The sequence below is a fragment of the Python bivittatus genome, unplaced genomic scaffold (genome assembly GCF_059951505.1).
Source record: "Python bivittatus isolate LINGU-HERP-01145 unplaced genomic scaffold, Pbiv_v1 ctg000480_np1212, whole genome shotgun sequence".
In the NCBI taxonomy this organism is placed as follows: domain Eukaryota; kingdom Metazoa; phylum Chordata; class Lepidosauria; order Squamata; family Pythonidae; genus Python; species Python bivittatus.
In genome coordinates this window covers 25,607,550-25,629,664 of record NW_028277075.1, presented here as the reverse complement: position 1 = coordinate 25,629,664, position 22,115 = coordinate 25,607,550, and the positions used below count along the sequence as shown (strand labels likewise).

At 38.8% G+C, this 22,115-nt stretch overlaps 1 protein-coding gene across 1 annotated transcript in view; it reads right to left on the bottom strand.

The window, feature by feature from the left end:
- LOC103052468 (cytosolic phospholipase A2 beta) overlaps window positions 1-21,560 on the bottom strand; it is a 30,994-nt gene extending 9,434 nt beyond the window's left edge. Inside the window, exons 1-12 of the mRNA XM_007437707.4 lie at window positions 21,473-21,560; window positions 20,191-20,263; window positions 19,719-19,855; window positions 17,343-17,474; window positions 11,834-11,874; window positions 10,665-10,707; window positions 9,828-9,891; window positions 5,929-6,056; window positions 4,095-4,208; window positions 3,430-3,467; window positions 1,432-1,567; window positions 269-405 (exon numbers count right to left, since the gene is read on the bottom strand). Of these exons, the coding sequence (XP_007437769.1) occupies window positions 269-405; window positions 1,432-1,567; window positions 3,430-3,467; window positions 4,095-4,208; window positions 5,929-6,056; window positions 9,828-9,891; window positions 10,665-10,707; window positions 11,834-11,874; window positions 17,343-17,474; window positions 19,719-19,855; window positions 20,191-20,263; window positions 21,473-21,493 (1,064 nt within the window). The 5' untranslated portion in view covers window positions 21,494-21,560. The remainder of the gene's footprint in view (window positions 1-268; window positions 406-1,431; window positions 1,568-3,429; window positions 3,468-4,094; window positions 4,209-5,928; window positions 6,057-9,827; window positions 9,892-10,664; window positions 10,708-11,833; window positions 11,875-17,342; window positions 17,475-19,718; window positions 19,856-20,190; window positions 20,264-21,472) is intronic.
- Between the last annotated feature and the right edge of the window lie 555 nt (window positions 21,561-22,115).

Below are 22,115 nucleotides of genomic sequence, written 5' to 3'. Positions count from 1 at the left end.
ATGGAGGCTAATTCTTGTCCCCAGGCTGTTCACTCCAGCTAAGGATGATCTATTTCAAGAGAACTTGGAATCAACATGCCCTTTGCCAGTCTATCTACCGTGATTTCCAAATGGATCTAGAGATAGACTGGTAAAGGGCAGGTTGATTCAGAGGGCTTAAGTTCAGATGCAGTGAACTAATATGCCTTTGAGATGTCCACTGTTTCTTTTGCAATCTGGCATGAAAGTAGTGGATGGGTTAAGAGAATGCTACTGTAACTCAGTTTACCAGGTTGAGCCAGAAGCTCCAGTGAGGTATGTAACACAATCCAAGAGATTCAGCTTCTGGAGGGCAAAGAGGTGGCCATAGAATGCTGACATTGCCCTGGCTCCTCCTCCTGTTGCCATGACAGCTATCACGGGGACCTGTGGCAATAAAGAATAGGCAAATTTAAGATTATGGGCCTAACTCCTTTATTTAAGACTAATAGATTACATTACTGTCTCAGGATGTTTTGGAAATTCCTTCTGGGGGAGAGAGATTTTCAAAGTGGAGAAAAATCAGAAAGAGTCTCGTAGCACCTTTTAAAAGTGACCATTTCATTTAAGGCACTATAGACTAACATGGCCCTCCTCCTACAATATCTACATTTAAGGTAGAAAGTTGCAAAACTATAAGATTTTTTTTTTTTACATGTCATTCTTATTCTGGTACCTCCAGATGTCTGGGGATTACAATTCTGTTGCCATGCCAACTGGGATTTGGAGGATTTCTATTCCCAATATAAGTGTGTGTGTGTGTGTGTGTGTGTGTGTGTGTATCTTTGTGTCTACATATATATATTTTTTTTAATCTGCGCTCAGTTGTTACCGACTCTGCAGTGACTGCTTGGACGAGTCCTTGCAGTTTTCAAGGCAAGTGTTTCAGAAGTGGTTTGCCAGTTCCTCCTTCCTAGAGCAGAGCCCAGCTGGCAAGCGCAGGAGGCGGGGTTTTCATTGCTTCACGCCCTTTTCGGGCGAGTGTAGTTTCACGCTTACCCGCAACTGCTCCCAACTCCTTTTGCAAGGCGCCGCCAGCATTTTTCCTCCCACCGGAGTGAGAGTCCCCATTTATCTACTCACGTGAGTTTTCGAACTGTTGGGTTGACAGGAACTGGGGAGGAAACAGGAGCTCACCCTGTTAACGCGAAGGCTGGACTCGAACCACTGAAGCGTCGACCATTTATGGCCGGCAACTTTCAGCGTCATTAAGCCGCTGCGCCACTGCGTCCCCCGTATACATAATATGTGATACATATATACCGTATAATACCAGGTTAAGCAATGCTTTGTCTCTTCAACCACTGTCCATTCCCCACTGAAATAGTTATTTTTACTAACATGAATAGTTTAGCGGAATCCCTTCAAAGAATTTCTACCATTCCACTTCCATCCCAATATGATGCCATTCACCTCCTGCCCTTGCAATTCTTGATCCAGGAGAAGAACTTTTTTTAGAGCATTGGAGACCACACTTTTCCTTTTACATAGGAAATCTTGTTCAGCCTCACAGAGATCACAGCTCAAACGCACATCTAAATCTTCTAAACTGGAACAAAAAGAAACAAAGAAAAATGTTCTGCAAAAGGCACAGGTGGAGGAGTAGAATAATACTGGGTTGGTAGAAGAGTCAAGAAGAGTCAATATAAACCCTTGAGCAGAATTCCAGGTGAGGTATTTATTGTGCAATTCACAAGATGTATTCTTATTCACAAAATGTATTTGTTACAGAACTTTACAAAGAATCCATATTGGTGCCTTCCACTGATAACCCTCTCATTTTTGCCCACTATATCTTATATCCTTTTCCTTTCCAGAGAAAATCCATTCAGCTAAAGCAGAAAAGACGAACTCTGCTGGATGGCACCTTTTGATGGTAGCATGAAAACCACACTATCCTAACAGCTTAAACAGCTCTCATCAGGTGTCAAAGAAAGCAACAACCATGTACAGTGGTACCTCGGGTTACGAACGCCTCTGTTAATGAACTTTTCGGGTTACGACCAGCTCCGGCCGCAAAAAATTACCTCGGTTTGCCTCGGGTTACGAACCGGATCCGCGGCCATTTTCCCTGCTGCCACGCGGTGGTGGCTTCCTGTGGGCGAGATCGCGGTAGCAAGGAGACATTCGGTGAGGCTTGTGGTGTGTTTTGTGGCGTTTTGGATGGTTTTTGGTGTGCTTGTCAGCATGGCTCCAAAGAAAATGCCAAAGAAAACTCCAAAGAAATGGAATGAGTGCCAGGATTTCCTTGAGAAGCACCACCCCAACAGAACTGTGGCAAACAGAGTGTTGAATATGATGAACGATAACGTGTTCTTTCATTTCCGGAGGGTTACGCAGCACAGGAAAAAACAACTGACTTTAGACAGGTTTTTCCCCAGAACTGAGCCTGCAGCTAAGAGGCAAAGAAGAGAGGAAACCCCTGAAGGAGATCTCCCCGATGTCCTTTTGGAGGGGCCTCTCCCTCCAAATAATAACTGCCTCCCCACACCATTCTCCCTCTTCATACTGTGCTGTACTGTACTTTTTTTCATGTTTTTGTGGTTTAAAAATAAAATGCATATGTTTCAGAACGGATTAACCGTATTTACATTGAACCTTATGGGGAAATTTGCTTCGGGTTGTGACCAAATTCGGAGGGCGGAATAGATTAACCGTATTTACATTGAACCTTATGGGGAAATTTGCTTCGGGTTGCGACCAAATTCGGAGGGCGGAACGGATTAACCGTATTTACATTGAACCTTATGGGGAAATTTGCTTCGGGTTGCGACCAATTCGGGTTGCGACCAGAGTTACGGAACGAATTAAGTTCGTAAGCCGAGGTACCACTGTATTCCTGTTTAGGGAGAATGGGAATCACTAGGCCCAACTCATATGTAGAGGGTGACTCTCTGTAATAAAGAATGTTCTCTTTTCATCAGTGACTTTCCACACAATTTAAGATCTCACTTGGAGATCCTCTATCAGTGGAAATGCTCTCCAACATAGGTGCTCATGCTCCACAAATGGAGATGATGTGGCTAAGGTGTTCATCCCTACGCTACCTCAGTGTGACCCTACTGCTGTCAGTTTCCTGAAAGCCCAGGAGAGGCTACTGGGTTGACCTCAATCAATAGTAAAGCCAGGCATTCTATTGTGATAATCCTTCAGCAGAATGATCTGGCGACAAGCCATTACTTATTTAATGTCTTGACGTGCATTTGCATGCTGCCTACTTTAGTCACTCCACAGCTTTACATAGGGTATTCTTCATAAGGAGGGAGATACAGATATATGAGCACCCATTAATGAGATTAGAGAGATTAATGGGATTAGAGAAGAATTTTTAAAATATGTAAACAATATTAATATAACATTTAAAAAGAACAAAAACAAAAGATTGACGTCGAAGTGATAAAAATCCCTTACCTGTTATTAACCTTGAGTTGCAGCTCCAACTGTGCATTCTAAAAATGGAGATGTCAATATGCATAATATACATATTTTCTGATGTAATATATAACTACGGATTACTCAGGGTATGACTTGTGCCTACTTTTACATATATCGCCATTTGCAGATCTGTAAGTGCATGGTAAAATTGTCCTCAAAGTGAGCTTAACTCCTGGAGACTATATATATCACCATGCAACAATACAAAAGTCATCTGTCTTTCTTTATTCTGGAATGTTTTTCAAGTTCCCAGTCCAGCCTATAGAATTGGGATTTTCAGGTGCTAACCGGCCCAACTGTATGAGACTAGAGAAGCCTACCTGCTGAGATAAGAACATAGAAAAGACGGTCACTATGTTATGTCCTTACTGCTCCAGCACCCTCCCAAAATCTAGCCAACCACTTTATTGTCACACAAGGAAATTTAATTGGTTTCCTCTTAAAAATATCTTGACATGGAGCTCGAGGTAGAGCTATGGCAGAAAGGAGATTCCGATATACGAATAGAAAAGAAAAATGATTAACCATTAAATCATGATGTGAGCATCGTTCCAGTCTTCAAAGAACTGATGGAATTTACTGCACAATCATGTTTTTGTTCTCAGGAATTATTTCTATAAGTATAAATATAGGCAACAGACCTTGGTGAAAGGCAAGTCTATTTTTGTTTCCTTGTCCAAAGGGAGGGCTTTCAGTGATATTCCTGGATAATCAGCAATAACGTCACCAAGCACGTTCTTCCCAAAGGAATTACTCTGAAATTCAGCACAAGAATTTCAAAGGTCCAGTGGTTTCAAATGTCAAGCACAAAGTTTCATTAAAAGATGCATACAACAGCATTCATGAAAGAACTCTTTGAAATGAATCTTATCAATTTCAGGCATTCACAAATACTGCTTCCAACATTCCCACTTCACCAGTACACTGCCAAGAAGGTATTCATCCAGGGTGTCTGCAGGGTGTGGTCAAAAAAGTCAAGATGGTGGATCTTGACTTTTTTGCCCATACCCTGCAAATGCCCCTGCAATCATCACAGGAAACATAATATTTAAATGTTCTAACATTTAAGTGCTTTGTAACTTGTGTCTATCTTAGCAGGTGACACCATTTGGTCAACTTGGTCTGGGATTGAAAGCTAAACAGAGCTGGATCTGATTTAGCACTTGGACGGGAGACTCCCAAAGAATGTCTGGCTAGACTGGAAGTCAAAAAACATTTTGGAAGAAAGGGGTGGCAAACCATTTCCATACTGCTCCCATGAGAACTGCATGGGTGTTTATGTAGTCAGCAGAAGCTGAGATCATCTCACAGGTGTCTTCATCTTACCTGTCTACCATGGGTAACATCTGTCCACCACATTTAATGTATATATTACACTATATATACATACACACACACACAGAGTAATGATATATAGGAGGGTATATAACATACCCTGGTACTATAGAAAATGGCAACCTGGATAATATGATACAACACAAGGTGGCAGCGTAACATTTGAAGAAGATCAAAGAAAGCAAGTGTTTTTCCTATTTTTCCTGTGCTTTTGACTTTGAATGTCACTTTCCAGCCATTTTTGTAAAGGAAATAAAGCTCAAAAACCCTGAATTGCCCAAAGTCACCACTACAGGCTCCATAGCTGATCTGAAGGCAACTCCTGCAAGTATATTATCACTGAACATTTTCTCATTAGCTATAGACACCGTGAAGGAGATTCATAATACTTCCAGTCTGCAGATTCTTTTTGAAAGCAGCATGTATGTCAAAAAACATGTTGCTCATCAGATTGGCTAGGATACCATAATCACAAATTTCCCACAATGCTCACTTTTGAGAGGCACACCAAACGTGATGGAGGGCTTTGCATTAGCACCCCACCCCCTGTGGCCCTTGACACCTCAAAAAAATTAAGTGTGCTCTCCAAGCACCAAGAATTGCCCAACCTTGGTCTATTGAAAATAATTATTAGCCATCAAGTGATGGAGGCAAGTTACATAATAGTACAGAAAAAGAAAAAACACCACATATGTGCAGACTTCCACCTCCAGAACTTACAGCCATGTGGGTTGGGAACTCCTGGGAGTTATAGTTGATACGCTGGAGAATATTCAGATTGGGGAAGGCTGCTTTAGAAAATGAAGATGAAAAGGCTGACCAATTGTTGTTGGATCTCATTCATGAAGACTCTTGTTGCTAAAATTGTGCTTCAAGCATCTGGTGATATGCCCCAAATGCTCCTTGGGTTCAGGGTGACTAAACACAGAGATTTTTAATTGTTGAGGATATTTGGAACACATGAACAAAAGTGATAATGTCATCACACCTAGCTTGGTCCTTAGAAGAATAGTAAAATCATGCCTTTCCTGCCAGTTGCTCCCCTATAATTCAAAGGGGACAAAGGTCTATTTTGTTGAGTCCTAAAGTCAGTCTGACTTCAGCCAGGCCACTTACTATCATTTGTAAACAAAGTATTACCTTCAGTCCTGCATTCAGTATTGGTTCCCAGCTCTTTACACAGTGGAATTGGAAGTTTTCTGAGTCCTGGGTGATCATTTGCACTTCTTCAAATGATTCTCTCACCATAAGTGCAATATTTTTATATTCTAAGGGAAATTATTCAGTTATGGAGTCAGATGTTCTCATTCATGAAATCTTAAGAGCACAGTAAGATGTTGGAGGTTTTTAAAAATATATATTGTTATTATTTTTCCCCAATCTTCACAATAGTCACCCACTAGGTCAATATTTTCAAGGAACTATGGAAGATGTTCATATTCTGAAGGAAGCCACCTTTTCTGTAGCAGAACACTTTGCCTGGCACAACATTGGCATTCTAACTTGATATGCAAAGAGGCTGATTTATGTGGCAAGCACATTTACAGAAGATAGGGCACATGTGAATGTATATGCAGGCAGTCACATTATGTGGGGCAGCCACCATATCTTCTTCAGCCCTCTGCATTCTTCTGCTAAGCATCAGAATTAATTCTACCACTTCAGAAAGCTTCTAGATGCTACTGGGCAGTATGGAGTGGCCAAAACTGGCACTGTTGCAGGACAAAACACTGGCAAAGGGAGATTTTTGCTTTACCAAATAAAAGGCACAGAGAACCCAAACATGATTTTCAGGGAGGAACAAGAGTGCTCTTAAGGTTTTCCTGAAAACTGAATGATATCATTAGAAGCTGGAGACTGAACCAATCAATGGGAGGACTGGGCAAGTGTGCCCAACATAAAATATCCAGAATTAGGCAAACTCTGAATTTTGTGAGTTGTACACACTATTCATTGGGAATCAGACCTAAAGGTCAAAACCTGCCCAGTGAATTGTTTTAACATTCTGAAGTAGCATGTTTCTATATACATTAAAATCATATTTCCAGTGTATGAATCCCAAGGGTTTTTCCCAAATAGGATTTGGAATAGGATTTCTTAAACGTTTCTATAAATATTCTTGCAACCAACTTTTTGGATAAGCCATTCATTTAGCTAACACAAAAATAATGTCAAGCCCAAAACATCATTGAATTACAGCAATGTTTCTTAAAGTTTTTTTTCTCTCAGGACCATTTCCCACTTTTAAAAATTATGGAGGACCCCAAAGAAGTTTTTGCTTGTATCGGTTATATTTGTCGATATTTACTGTATTAAAAATTAAAATTGACACATTTCCTGTCACTACCATTTCTCACAATTGTTTGATTAGATTTTAATATTGTGCTATTTTTCAACATAGCTGGTGAATAATTTTGATTTCACGGACTCCTGAGAGGGTCTTGGGGGAACCCCCAGAGGTCCTTGGCCACACTTTGAGAAACACTGAATTATAGAGTTAACATGGGCTATACAGTAAGAAGTATATTCCCCTGGTTCTACTGTTGAACTGGTTCTACTGTTGAACTGCTTTCATCATTAGAGGTTTTTTTTTTCTAACAGTCAATTAGAATCTGCCTTTCTGCAGTGTAAATAATTATATGTCCTGAATCCTAGAACAATAGTGAAATGGCCTTGACCATATGACATTCTTTCAGGGATTTGAAAAGTGCTATTATGTCCCCCACTCAGTCTTCTCAACACTAAACATTCCAGTTCCTTCCATCTCTCTTCCTAGGACTTACTTTCTGATCATCCTTGATGCATTTGAGTCAATGTTCTTCTTAATTTTTAATTAGCATTTTAATAGGCCCCATTGCAGCCCTCACTCTTCACCTGAGGACATTTCCTCAGGGATTTTGTCTCTAAGCCCTACAGAATTCAGTTTAAAGCCCTGCATTCATTCATTCGTTTGTTCAATTCATATGGCTGCCCACCTCAAATTCATGACTTTGGGCAGCTAACAACAGTTAAAAATACCATAAAGCTTGTAACAGTAAAAACAACACACACATAATCAGCTGCTGAGGTAAAAAAACACAGAACCACCACCAACAAATCAACATAACCATTGCACGGGCTCTGCCACACATCCCCAAGCTCAGAGACAAAACCATGTCCTTAATATCGTATAAAAGGCCAGCAGGGTCAGGACCAATCTAATCTCTGAGGGAATGATGTTCCAAAGGGTGGGTGCCATGACAGAAAAGGCTCTCTTCCTGGGCCCTGCCAGATGGGAATCAGAGCATGCCTCTCCTTCCGGATCTAATGGAACAGGTAGACATAATCATGGAGAGATGGTCCCTCAAATAACCCAGCCCCATGGCAGCTAGTCTTATTGTTACAACTCCTTTCTCTTTTTAGTCCTCTTCTATGGAGTGGAAGACTCCCTGAGACCACAAGATTCTGGAATTTGTCCCTATCTGGATTAGCAGGAGGAGATCATTGTCACTGGACTTGATTCTTCAGAAGCTCTTCTATCACATCCCTCATCCTTGCTTCTTGCTTCTGGCAGACAATACATGTCACATGTCAGTAAGCCCAGTCAGCACCTATTCATTTCAGTTCTTCATTGTACTGAGTCATCAGCAACTATGGCTCTTTCTTTGGCTGCTTGCATGGCAGAGTTGCATTCTCTCTGCCCTGTCTCCTGTTCAGCAGTGTGTCTTTCCTATCTCTGAAGGTTCAGAGGCTGGTTCTTTTGCAAGGACTGGTAAGCTATTTGTGAGTTCCATCAGTGCAGAATAACTTCTACATTTTTTCCTAGTTGTTTGATGGGATTTTGCTCCTTTGCCTGACTGCATTCTTTATGGAACTTGCTTCTTTGCCTGATTGTATTCTTTATGGAGAGTTGTTTCTTCTATCAATGCCTCCTTTTTTTGATTTGATCAATTTTCATCTTTTCTTATCAGAGAAAATGTGGCCCCTCACTCCTCTGATCCTCTGGCTTTTTCTTCAGCCACCACTATAAGCTTCCCCTTGCTGCAAATACATACCAGGTTGTTTACAGGAAGGAATGCAATCATGCTACAAGCATTACAGGTCATGACTGCAGAGTCTTGTCTTTTCATCTTCACTTTTGCATTTTAAGGCATTATTAGTTGAAGGCTTAGAGTTCTGCATTTCAAAGGAAAATGCTTTTAGGGATTCCCTCTTAAATTCCCTCACTTAACTGACAAACTCTCCTTTGCTCTCTGTGTTTATTAGTTCAATGAGCTGTCTTCTTAGAAACTGGTTGCATTATATTCCACCTTCTGTTTCTGCATAGTAGCAGGATGCAGTCGCTTAATTGCCTAAGCACTCAAGAGGCACTCAACAAGTATTTATGAGCTGGCTTTTCACTTTTCACAGCTGAGCATACAATCCTTTAGAATACAAGGCTTCTTTGATCACTGCCCTCTCTCCCACCTACTGTATTCTATCAACAACATCCCACTTGCTGTCCCTAGTCACTCACTCAGTGAGTTCTCTCCCAGAAAACTGGCCACCTTAGATTCTTCCTACAGTCTCTACTTGCTCAGCAAGAATCACTTGCTTAGTCATCCAGAAAAAGCAATTATCAACTATCAGGATGCTGCTGAATAGTAATCAGCAATTGTTTAGTAGATTACTTTTTGACCCCACACAGCTGAGCATATAGTCCCTGGGAGTGCAGCTTTTCAGATCACTCTCCCTTCTTCCTTGTTTATTCTTCTAATATAACTCCACTGGAAAACTCCTGTTTGTTCTTCTATTTGCTTCATTATGTTATATTTATCTGAAGGATCTTTGAATCTTTTCTTTATTTTTTTCTATTTATGTGCAGTGAAATGGAGGTCAGTGTTTCACTTCACATAGCTTTACCTTCTTACCACAGTGGAAATTTGGAATCAGTTGTATAATTCATTTGGTATTAATCAAAATCTAACTGGCTGAAAAGTTTAAAACATGGTTTGGCAAAAAGACACTATCCTTGTTTTGTACTGTAACATAAAAAGAAAAGAATTAAGATTCAGACTCACTTTTCAAGCACTCCTCATTCTTCTTTTTGTTCATCTGGACTTCCAAGCAGAAAACCTCACGAGCCTGAGAAGAAAACAAATGTGCCAGTCATAATTCATAAGGGTTATTGCTTTATAGCGGGGAAAGGCAACCCAGGGTCTTCAGCATCACATTTGTGGTGTCAAAGCCCTCCTAGTGGATGGAACTGAATGTTTTACATCTCATTTTGGGGGAGTCTTAACTAAATTTTAAAACCCAAATTAGGCCTATATTTCCTATTGTTGAGGTGTTAAGGATCAAAACGGATGCCTCAAATCCTGTCAAGGACTGAGACACTCATTTTGTCCCTTAAACCCCCTTAATTCACACAAACAAAACAGACCTGTGCCCTCTGTCAATGTCACAGAGCCACCAATCCCCAAGCAAGGTAGAAGGAAATAGTACAACCTTCTGGCCAAAAATGGTGTCTATTCACTGATTCAAATATAATTCCTTGCAAGTATACTTTCATCTTCCAAAAAGACTCTTTTTATACAGACGTAGCACTTTTGATATACACATTTTTTTTCCGCTTTTCAACTTAGAAAAATCCTGTAATGTAGATAATTTCCACTTTAGCAGTATGAAGAAAGTTTGGATAGACTGTAATTTGCTCAATGTTTGATCTTAAAAGAAATACTTGCTATAATGTTTGCATTGACTCTATGATACAGGACACTTTTCAAATAAAATTGTTTGGTTTGAATGGCATACTTGGACATTTGATAAAAATCAATTTGATATATTTTATCACTTGTGTAACAATTTCAACTGACATAACATATATGTTGAACAAAATTATAGACTCTGGGTCTTACCGTTAGAATGCCACTGGTAATTATGTGCTCAAAACTGCTACATCTAGAAAACATAAAACATTTGCCTTTTTTTCCCTTGCAAATACAGTATATTAGAACCAGAGGCGGGGGCAGCATCAGGGGAGCAAACAATCAAAGCAGTTTTGTGCCAGTGTGCTACAAGCTCAACCCCTTCTGTACTCGTGATGTTGCACACACATACAAAAGGGGCAGAGCCTGCAGCGAGATGATACAGCAGGATTTTTATCATTTTAACAAAAGCTCTGAATCCTGCAGGCTAATTTTAAATTAGCCTTTCCATTACATTTCAATAATTTTATGAGCTCTTTGGAAGAATCAGCATCTACTGTTTAATACAGACTTCCACCACTTGGGAGTACAACCAGCCTGGCCAATGGCATCAAACAGAAGGCTGATTTAACACACAGTTTAATGAGGTTAATCCTGCACAATGCGTGGCCCACCCAGTTGAAATAGGCATCTACAGTAACCCCACAGGAACTTGCTAAATACCTTTTTCTTACTGCTTTACCAGAGCTGCACAAATGAGGGGAGCAAGGGATGCAGTGATAAACCACCTGACATTCCTCTATACTTGGTAGGTAAGATATAATTGGCTAATTATAATTATCAGGAATGTGAGAAGACATTGCCCAAGTGTAAGTCCTTTGCAACAGTACAAAGACTGATGTCATTGACTTCTTTTTTCATTCAGCTGTAGATCCATACCTAGAAGGGATATGTACATGGAACTGCACTCTCCTTTATGAAAAAGCTCACTTACTGGAAACTCTGTATCCATCTAAAATATAAATTAAAATGTGGGTTCCAATCATTTAATTTGCAACTGCAAACATAAACTTGTTTATTACAGATCAGTGTACCTATCTATATTTTAGATGTTATCCTTTGGGGTCAGTGGACACAATGGGAATGTTGAAGAATGTCACACTCTTGCACAGTGGTTGCCGTGATGGATGTGGCCAAATGCAAAACATCCATATACCAGAAAGCAAGCACTGGGTTGTAGCTGCTCTCCGTTTTATTTTTAAGAATGCCTGTGATATTAAGTGGGCCTCAGAGGCACAATTGGAAATGTAAGTTCTGTTGGAGGCAGTTGATTTGCTTTGAGGTGTACTGGCTTCCCATTTGTGTGTGGGTTTACTCACATGCTCTCCATCTTGAACTCTACTTCTAGGCATGCTGGTCCCTAACAGGGAAAAGATGACAAAGAATTGACAACGCTTTAGTTGATAGCCATCTAAGAGTTTAAGACTTCCTTGAGGAGTCCAGGCAAGTTTCTGTTTGACATATTTGTATGAATTCTAATATTAGCTCCTCTTCCCAGTGGGCAATTCCATTTCTTAAACGGAACCACAAGGCAATATAAAACAAAACAAAACAAATTTCCAATTAGAAGTTATTTTAAAAAACAGCAACAGTGTTTGGGTTAATCTCAGCAACAGGAGACCCAAATGGAAAGAACATGAGCATGGAACTTTAACTGGAAGATCTCACTGTGACCAGGGCAGGTGGAAAAATAACTAAAGTTTGCTGCTTAGAAAAGTGGAATCAAACAGTCTACATATAATGCAATTCAAAAAATTCTTATCACAGAGACTTCACTTCTGTTTTCTGAACAGACAAATTCCAAGTTTCAACCTTGGGTCTCTATTAGGACAGGAAAAGCCTCCTGTTGGAAACCTAAATAGTCGTACTGAGAAACAGTTTCCTATACTTCTAAGTGATATGTTGCCTGTCTGCTGTTACCTCCTATGTTCCTTAGAGTTGTCCTGTATATTTTATTTTCTGCCAAATAACCAGGCATGCTTAACAAATTAATCCCTCTGTAGTTGTTATCTTTCCCTTTGTATAAAAAAATAATTATCCAATTGTCAGGCACAAGTGTTGTCTTCACACACATATTAAACACTCACATGGTTATTCCACAAGCAAATCCCATCCATATTTTAGCATTTCCCCAGCTGCATGTATATTTGAAACCTTACTGTTTTTCAACATTTTTACAAAATGTATGACTTCCTTTTCCTCCATTCTTCATGGACACTAACATTTATAATTTATTTCACTTCCACTCTTCAACATATTACAATCATTCCCATACACATTTTAAATACTTCTTCCAACATTCTTTCACTTAATTTCATTCCAAATAATTTATTAAGTTTTTCATTTACGATGCTGGAAGCTTCTTATTTATTCCTTTTCACCAATTTCTAAAACATTTTTAAAAGTTTCCATCAATATCACTTTGTATCTTTCTGCTTCTTTTAATCTTAATAGTTCCTTACTCTCTTCCTTATGATGAATTGATATCAATTACCTCTGAGGAATCTGGGACAACTGGGGAGGTGCCAGAGTGGGGAACAGTGAATATGCTTCCCCAGCAAGAAAGGAATAAATATTGACCAGTTAGCCTAACATCAGTACCTGGAAAGATGTTAGAGCAGATAATAAAGCAGACTATTTTGTCAAACCATGGCTTTGTCAAAGACAAATCATGTGAGGCAAATCTTGTCTCCTTCTTCAAGAAGGCAACTACTTTAATGGGCAAGAGGAATCCTGTGGATATAATCTACTCAATATCAGCAAAGCTTTTGACAAGGATCCACACCTTCTCATTTAACCTATTGATAGAGTGGTTTATTGGCACTACAGTAACATGGCTCATAAATGGCTGGTTAAACACACTCAAACAGTGACACTGATGTCTCTCTGTTGAACTGGAGAACAGTAGCCAGTGAAGTCTGATAGGGACCAGTATTATTTACCAGTTTTAATAATGACCTGGATAATGGGATTGTTGGCTGCTTGTCAAATTTGTGGATGATCCAAAATTGGAAAGTTTGGCTAACACCCAGGATGACTAAATGAGGCTGCAGTCTAACTTTCCTTTAGGAAGAAAAAAATATAGAGTACACATCCAGAATGGGAGATGTATGGTTTGATGCACCATCACAGAAGGATTTAGATATGGTCATTAATAATAGGCTGAATATGAACCAACAGTGAGAGAAAGATGCTAGAAGGGCTAATGCAGTTCTCCACCTCATTAGAAGTAGCACTGTATCAAAGACATATGAAGTCCTCATTCCCCTTCATATGCACCAGTTTGGCAGAAAATTATTGACTGTTTAGGATAGGTCTAAAGGAGGGTGGCAAAAATTATTCAGGGAGCAGAGAACATGCCTATAAAGACAGGCTAAAGGAACCTGAGACATTGAGTCTGGAGAAAACAAGACTGAGGGGAGATATGATACTGGTACTCAGGTACATAAAAAGAACCATAGGGAATATGGTCAGAAACTAGGGCCAGGAAAAAAATGGATCCAAATTACATCTATCTAAGTGTCAGAACCTTCAGCAATCAAAATTTTAATGTAGTAGTTGCTTGCTTTGTTTCTGCCATTCTTTTGGGGGGGGGAGGAAGTGAAAGTAGAAGGAATTGGTGTGCTATCAAAGGTCAGGAAGACGGACTGTTATCGGAGGTTAGGAATGTGCAAGGTCGCACCTCTGTGAGAAACACAATTGATGCCTGGAAAGAGGGGGGTAAGAAGTAGGGGTAAAAGTAAGTGGGAAAAGTGTGGGCTTTAGTTTCAGCAGTGCTTTGCTTAGAGTTGCATATACGTTCCAATAAATGAAATCGTTTTTGAACCTAACTTGGGTTGCACGAGATTTTTCTTCATTGGGATTTGAACATTGCAGACCTGACACTAAGTTTTGCTTAAATATAAGGAAAAACAGTGGAACAATTTACCTACAGAAACTGTGGGTTCTCCATCTCTGGAGGATTTTAAGAAGGAGCTGACAGCCACCTTTCAAAGATGGTTCAATTAGTTTTCCTGCATACTTTAAAAGATTGGACAAGATTATCCTTGTAGTTCCTTCCAAGTTCACAACTCTATGAATCTATTATTCTGCTTCCTTTTATACACATTATATTGCGCCCTTTTCTCATCCTTATTTTTTTCAAGCAATCATTCTTTTATATGCATTTTTTCTCAACCTCAGTCTCTTTCACATCATCATTCCACCAAGCATCCTTTTCCAAGGTTTCCATTAGCATGGTATACTTCTATGGCATTCTGTAACATCATTCTTTTCACTCTGAGCCAGATGCCACATTCTCTTTCCTTTACATCTGCCTTCTAATGCTTTTTCATACAAGAATGATACTTTCCCTTCCTATGGTTATTCTACTTTCAACCTAGTTTCTTTCACTTCTTCCTTTTTTTCTATGTCCATTTTTTCCCCAAGGTGCACATTTGACACTACCAAAAATGGTCTTTCCTACATCAGAACTTCTCATCACCCTTGTATCTTTCACTAATTCTCTCAATTTTTCATCATAAACAATCATCAGTTATGCTTTCCTTTTCCAATCAAGTCAGTTATTATAATTCCTTTTCCATAGATATGCATTAAAAAAACTTAACATTTCACTGTTGAACTACATCTGCCAGCTAGTAACTATTTTTGGCACAGTAACATTTGGATAATTCTGGAGCAAGAATGTTCCTCATGTGCAGAATGTAGCTACCAGTTCAAAAAGAAAGTCTTATTAAAACTATTTGTCTCTTTGAAACAGACCAGAATCTATCTTCCTTCCTTCCTTCCTTCCTTCCTTCCTTCCTTCCTTCCTTCCTTCCTTCCTTCCTTCCTTCCTTCCTTCCTTCCTTCCTTCCTTCCTTCCTTCCTTCCTTCCTTCCTTCCTTCCTTCCTTCCTTCCTTCCTTGCCTGCCTGCCTGCCTGCCTGCCTGCCTGCCTGCCTGCCTGCCTGCCTGCCTGCTTGCTTTCTTTCTTTCTTTCTTTCTTTCTTTCTTTCTTTCTTTCTTTCTTTCTTTCTTTCTTTCTTTCTTTCTTTCTTTCTTTCTTTCTTTCTATGGGGGCATAACTAGATAGTTATTTCCCATTATCAGAATGAGAGATTTGAACAATGTCTTTCTGGGTACAGGTTGTTTCAACCTGAAAAAATTACTGGGTTATCAACACTTATTTTCCTTGTATGTTTTATTTCTTGCATCATTCAGGAATCCACACATCAAAATAGAGGAGAGAGATACAGAGCTAATCTGTAAAAACAATCGTACTATGTTAGGCAGCTAATTTTTGTTCCAAGTATAGTTAAAGAATTTGGAGCACATGTTGCTTCTGCAGGAGCCAGAATCGTATTTTAGTTTTCTTCCAAATAATTCAGCTGATGAATCATTACAACAACACTTGGAAATGATTAAAAGAACAATTGCAATTATTAACCAGAAATGAGGTCATGTGGGCAACTCAATGGCCTTTTGGGTCATTTCATAAATCTTCCTGGAACAGTTAAGAGGAAAGTAATAATCCTTTATTTCAAGGCAGAGGGATAGAAGCTAAGTTTAAACATCATGCTTAGCCTCAAACAGTGAAACTGTAAAGCAAACCAGTGAATGAACTCACCCCTGGGATTTGCAGATAACATGTATAGCTGTGATTTGCAAATACATGTGTATTGTTCACGTGCATGTATGGAAGATACATTGTGACTTAGCATTGGGAACCATATTCATATTTCTGATGAGACTTGGTGTGCACTGGGTGATGCTAGTTGTCTCTCTAATATAGTTCAGCCTATCAGATGATTATGGTTTAAACTCCCATAATTCCCACCCAGAGAAATTGATGGACATATTAACTGGGAGCTCTAGGGAATGTCTGGTTGGGAAAGGATGCTTTTACTGTTGTTGTTGTTATTTCTAAACCTACCTTATTGGTGGATTTCAATGTACTTAAACATTAATAATTTTTAAAACCTTTAACAAAAGAAGAAAAATTAATATAACATTATTAAAAGGCATAGGAAACATGGAATCCACCACTCTAGTTTAGAGTGGGCACAATGTCAAACTGAAAGTAAAACTATAGAAATGTTCATGAGAAGAAGAAATCTTTTCCTGGCTAAAATAGGGAACAGGCATAGCTCCATAGGAAGGACATTCCATAGATGGGTCTCCAGAATTTTGAAGGTCTTCTATATAACTATCTACCTCACTATATTTAGCAGAAGCACGCAGAGGAAAGCTGATCAAAGAACACAGGCAGGTAAGGAAGGAGATGCTCCCTGAATAATTTTAATCTGGAAACATTCAGGGCTTTAAAAAGCAACTTGAAAATGTTGCTATATTATTACAAGTATTGTGAGAATAAAATGGGAGATAAGTTTATTTCAATCCCTTTGAAAAAAGAGTAGTATATGATTTTTAAGAAATAAGTCTGTATTTCCATAAGCATTTTGAATTGCATTCACCAAGAAGTTAATATACAGGTTTTCTATTGTACATTTACTGTGGAATGCACAAGGAAGAATGATAATTAAATGATTTTTGGATTGATTATGTGCCATGAAGTAGTTGTCAATTCCTACAGACCACATAGGTACATTTTGTCCATGATTCAATAAATGTATGAAGGATAATTCTTAAATTATGATAATTCTACTTTTCTCACTGCAAACTATCCAGGTAACTAAGCAAACAAATTAAAGGTTTTTTTAAAAAAAATAAATGTATTTATTTATTAATAAATTTAAATGTATTACTTAAATTTAAATTCCAGATTACTCAGGGCAGTTTACACTTTATGATGAAATGATGAAGCAAAGTATATCATTAGGACCCTCACCTCAGAGTTCAAACTGAAGTTTTCATAAAGAGTTTCCCCAGGTCTCATTTTGGCAAGATCAAAGACAACACTGTAAAGGAGATCATCTTTGGTGATCACATCTTGGTCATACAGCTTCAATTCCAGCACATTCTAAGTGCAAAGAAGAAAGCCATAAGGTCTTAAATTCATTTCTTAAGTGGAGGTGTTTGCTGTGACTCTAAATCCTTGCACTGACAGCTGCTGAGACAATGTTCTCTTGTTGTTCTAGTAGGGGAGAACTTCAAGCAACAAAGCTAACTTAGAGTTATCCAAACGTTCTATTTTCTGCTGCTCTTTACCATAACTTGCCCCATGAAGCTCCTTCTCCAGCTGCAGAAACCCCATCACCCATCTGCTGATAAACCAGCTGGCTAAGAATTCTTAGACTGAAGCATTGAGAAATGGTCCAGGTGTCCTTATGAAGACATCCTCAAAGTGATGACTATAAATTAGACAGCCATTTGGCTGCTAGATGGTGGATGACTGGTTGAGTTGCTGCTGTTGGAAAAAAGGCATGCAAGAAACATATAGCAGGAAGGATGATAAATAAGAGACAGAGATTATACAAACTCCTCCTGCCTCAAATAAGTTTTTTTTTGTCTTAGCTTGCCAATATACTTGACTGAATCAGACCCAAATGTGCCCACAGTACTTGACTGTTCTACCTAAATTGGAGTTTCTTGCTTAGAACTGTACCTGTCATATGCTACTAACTTCACTTGAAAGCCTCAACTAATGGCAGAACACAACAGCATCTTTTGAAAACTCAGCAGCAGCCACTGACCAGATCAAATCCCCCCGTTGTTGTTCAGTCGTTAAGTCGTGTCCGACTCTTCATGACCCCATGAAGCATATCGCGCCAGGCCTTCCTGTCCTTCACTGCCTCCCTGAGTTTGCTCAGTTTCATGCTCATTGCTTCAGTGATGCTATCTAACCATCTCATCCTCTGCCGTCCCCTTCTCCTTTTGCCTTCAATCTTTGCCCCAGCATCAGGGTCTTTCCAAAGAGACCCCTCTTCGCATTAGGAGACCAAAGTATCTGAGCTTGAGCTTCATTATCAATCCTTCCAATGAGCAATCAGGGTTGATTTCTTTTAAGATTGACTGGTTTGACCTCCTAGCAGTCCAGGGGACTCTCAAGAGTCTTCTCCAGCACCACAGTTCAAAGGCATCAATTCTTCGGCGCTCAGCCTTCTTTATGGTCTAGCTCTCACAGCCATACATTACTACTGGGAAAACCATAGCTTTGATTATGCGGATCTTTGTCGGCAAGGTGATGTCTCTGCTTTTTAATATGCTGTCTAGGTTTGCCATAGCTTTCCTCCCAAGGAGCAAGCGTCTTTTAATTTCATGGCTGCAGTCTCTGTCTGCGGTGATCTTAGAGCCCAAATAAATGAAGTCTGTTACTGCTTCCATTTCTACCCCTTCTATTTGCCAGGAACTGATGGGTCATGATCTTTGTTTTTTTAATGTTGAGTTTCAAGCCAGCTTTTGCACTCTCCCCTTTCACCCTCATCAAGAGGCTCTTTAGTAGTTCTTCACTTTCTGCCATTAGGGTGGTATCATCTGCATATCTGCATATCTGCATATCGTCTGCAAATCCCCCAGTATCTATCAGAATTAAAAGACAGCTACTTATCACTCACTCACTTCTTTGTATACTAAGTATACTAGTAGTACCATAGAACTGTACAGTGGAAGCCATAACTAAAACAGGACTGGGAATTCTGAGAAGGGTATATATTCCAGAATATCCCTATTCCTCAGGATGTAACAGTTGGTCCATATATCTGTGTATACATCTCAGAAGATTTGTGCTCCCCCGTTGCTTCTGCTCTTGCTTCTACCCCATCCAGTGAACTATCTCCTGCTTCTCCAAGTCCTATGTTTCTCACTTACACACCACCTTCCAATCCTAAAGCCACTTATTCACAAATCCAAAAATATCAGGAAAAAAACACAATCCTTCTGTTCAGAGGTAATGACTATGGATATGTTCACACAACATGCTCAACTACTAGGCTCAGTGACTGTGCATTGCTCTGACCATCTTAACATTTTACTCTTTAAACCAATGTTTTACCATGTTGTTTGAAGATGGACATTATCTTGGATCACCTTATTACAATACTTTAATTTTATTATAAATATAAGGTATACTATTTTGGTTAAAGGATTCTAAGATGGCATCCATTTATCATTTGAACAACACAATAAGCCTAAAAACATGATAAATAAGAGCATGTGGAGGAAATTAAAAATAGCTCTGCACTCACACTCACTAACTGAAGTTTATCACCAAATATATTATAAGAATATGACATCTGTATGGAACAAACAGTTAAAATCTGCTTACCTTAACCTCAGGTTGGATACAGAATTGGAAGCTTTCATTCCAAACAGGATTACTAGTATTTGGGATGGTTTTAGTCACTGCTTGTACATTTGTGGATGATGGTAGGAAAAGGCTGATGTAACAATCAGGAGGAGAAACTAGTACAAGAAAGATAAAAACAAAGAGATATAGATATAGATATAGATATAGATATAGATATAGATATAGATATAGATATAGATATAGATATAGATATAGATATAGATATAGATATAGATATGCAACTTTTAAAGATAATTCATCTTTCAGTGAAGTCTAGAATCTAGGTGTAATGACTGGGATTAAGATTCTATTCATTTTTTGGAGGAAATGAGTCCAGTACTTTACTGATATTTGGGGAAAAAATACAAAAGCCTGAAAAGTGGATGCAAACCCAAATGTGCACCTCTGTTCTGATTATTATTAAAGTGGCTGATGTAATATGACAACTCACACAGATCTCCTGAGTATATGTGTCGAGCCTGGATGATCTTCACAGAGAATAGATAGCATGGAAATGTTTCAATCTAGTGAAAAAATAAAAACACATAACTGAACTGTGTAATCTGAGTACCTCTTATTAATTATTAAGCCTTCAAAAGCAAGACACTAATATTTCATTAGAAGCAAAAAATGTTTTCATTTATAGAAAGAAGGAAGAACTGGAAATCTCATTCTTTGTTACTGTTGTTGCTGTGTTTCTAGTTAAAAGAAAAATACAGCAGATAATTCCCTTATATTGGCCATGAAAAAGTAATATTCTAGATATTTGGAGACTGACCATGATGATTTTAACTAGGAAAAACATTCATCTCTCATTAGAACTGCATTCATTGAAGAAAAGTTGTCTAAGACTAAAATTACACTTTTAGCATAAGCTATTTACACTATTCACCTTGAAATTTCATGCCTTTTCATTCCTTCTAGGTAACATATTTCTGAAATTTATAATTATTATCTAGCTCAATGGATTTTTGTCTGTCCCTTCCTGATGTATCCAGAATCTGAGTATCCAGAAGATGAAATCTAGTATTCAGGGAATTAAAGAGAAATTCAACTATCTAACCATTCTGATCGAAATGTTAAAATGTGTAAAGGCCAATCTACATGAAACAGGGAAGACCAGTAGTAGTATCTCTTTGCATAATTTTTTTCTCCTAAAAGTAGCCACAGAAAGACTGGTTTTGAATTGGGTCCAGGCTGCTGGTTTTCTAGAAGATACATACTCTTATGTTACCTGGGTCCTCTCATTTTGGAACATATTATCATTGCCTTCCAGTGGAACATCAAACTGAGCACTGTGGACAATAACTAGCCAGAAATTTGTTAGAATGGCTGGAACTAAATCTCTCCTACAGATTAGGCCTCCCTTGGGTCAAATATGATTCTTGGTGACATGGACATTCAAATACAAGAGTGATTTGCCATTGCCTTCTTTGATGTTTCAACTTTCCAGTCCAGACTGCAGCTCTGGAATGTCCTGGTGATCTTTCATCTAAGTAGTAATCAGAACTGTGTTTATCTGTTTTGACCTCAGTCAAGGTCAGTTACATGCTGCATGTAACTATAACATTAGCCAGACCAAAAAAGTTCCCCACTACTTAGTCATGTTTGATATACTTAATTTCTTGTATGGCCATCCCCTTGTTGAGATCATCTAAGTTTGATAACTTCTCTGATCCAATTAAACTTTTGTTTAGCACTGAAAAAAGTGTCAAACTGCTAATTTACCTTACCTTAGATATTGCAGTGTTCATTGCACAAGATGGGCACAATTCCAGATTATTAAAGAAGATGTTCTGCTCTGTTAGCTCTCAGGGAGACAACTAACTCACTTCTTTGGGGGGGAAATGACTGGTGCCAAAGAGCTGGTGAGATATATATATATACTTTCTAAACTCCGCCTCTGTGACTCTTTGAATTAATTAAAAGAGTCATTTTTTTCCTTCACCTCTTCTGTACATTGTGAAGTGTTTAAAAGTGTCTTTCTTCTGTCCCTTAAGAAGGGTTTACTTGGCATAGGCCATTTCCTAACTGTGGGCTTATATAGCAACTTCATAGCACCATCCGGCGGTCACTGAAGAGATATGAAGCATGTCCTTGTTATGGGTTTCTTTTTGGGGCACAACAATGGTTGGAAGACTCTAGAGCAGTGTTTCTCAACCTTAGCAACTTTAAGATGTGTGGACTTCAACTCACAGAATTCCCCAGCCAGCTGGCTAAGGGAATTCTGGGCGTTGAAGCCCACACGTCTTAAAGTTGCTAAGGTTGAGAAACACTGCTTTAGAAGATACTATAAGTCATCAGTGAGAAAATGATCTTGAGACACCAACAGCAATAAAATGCATATTAAAAAAAATACAGTTTGATTACAGATGC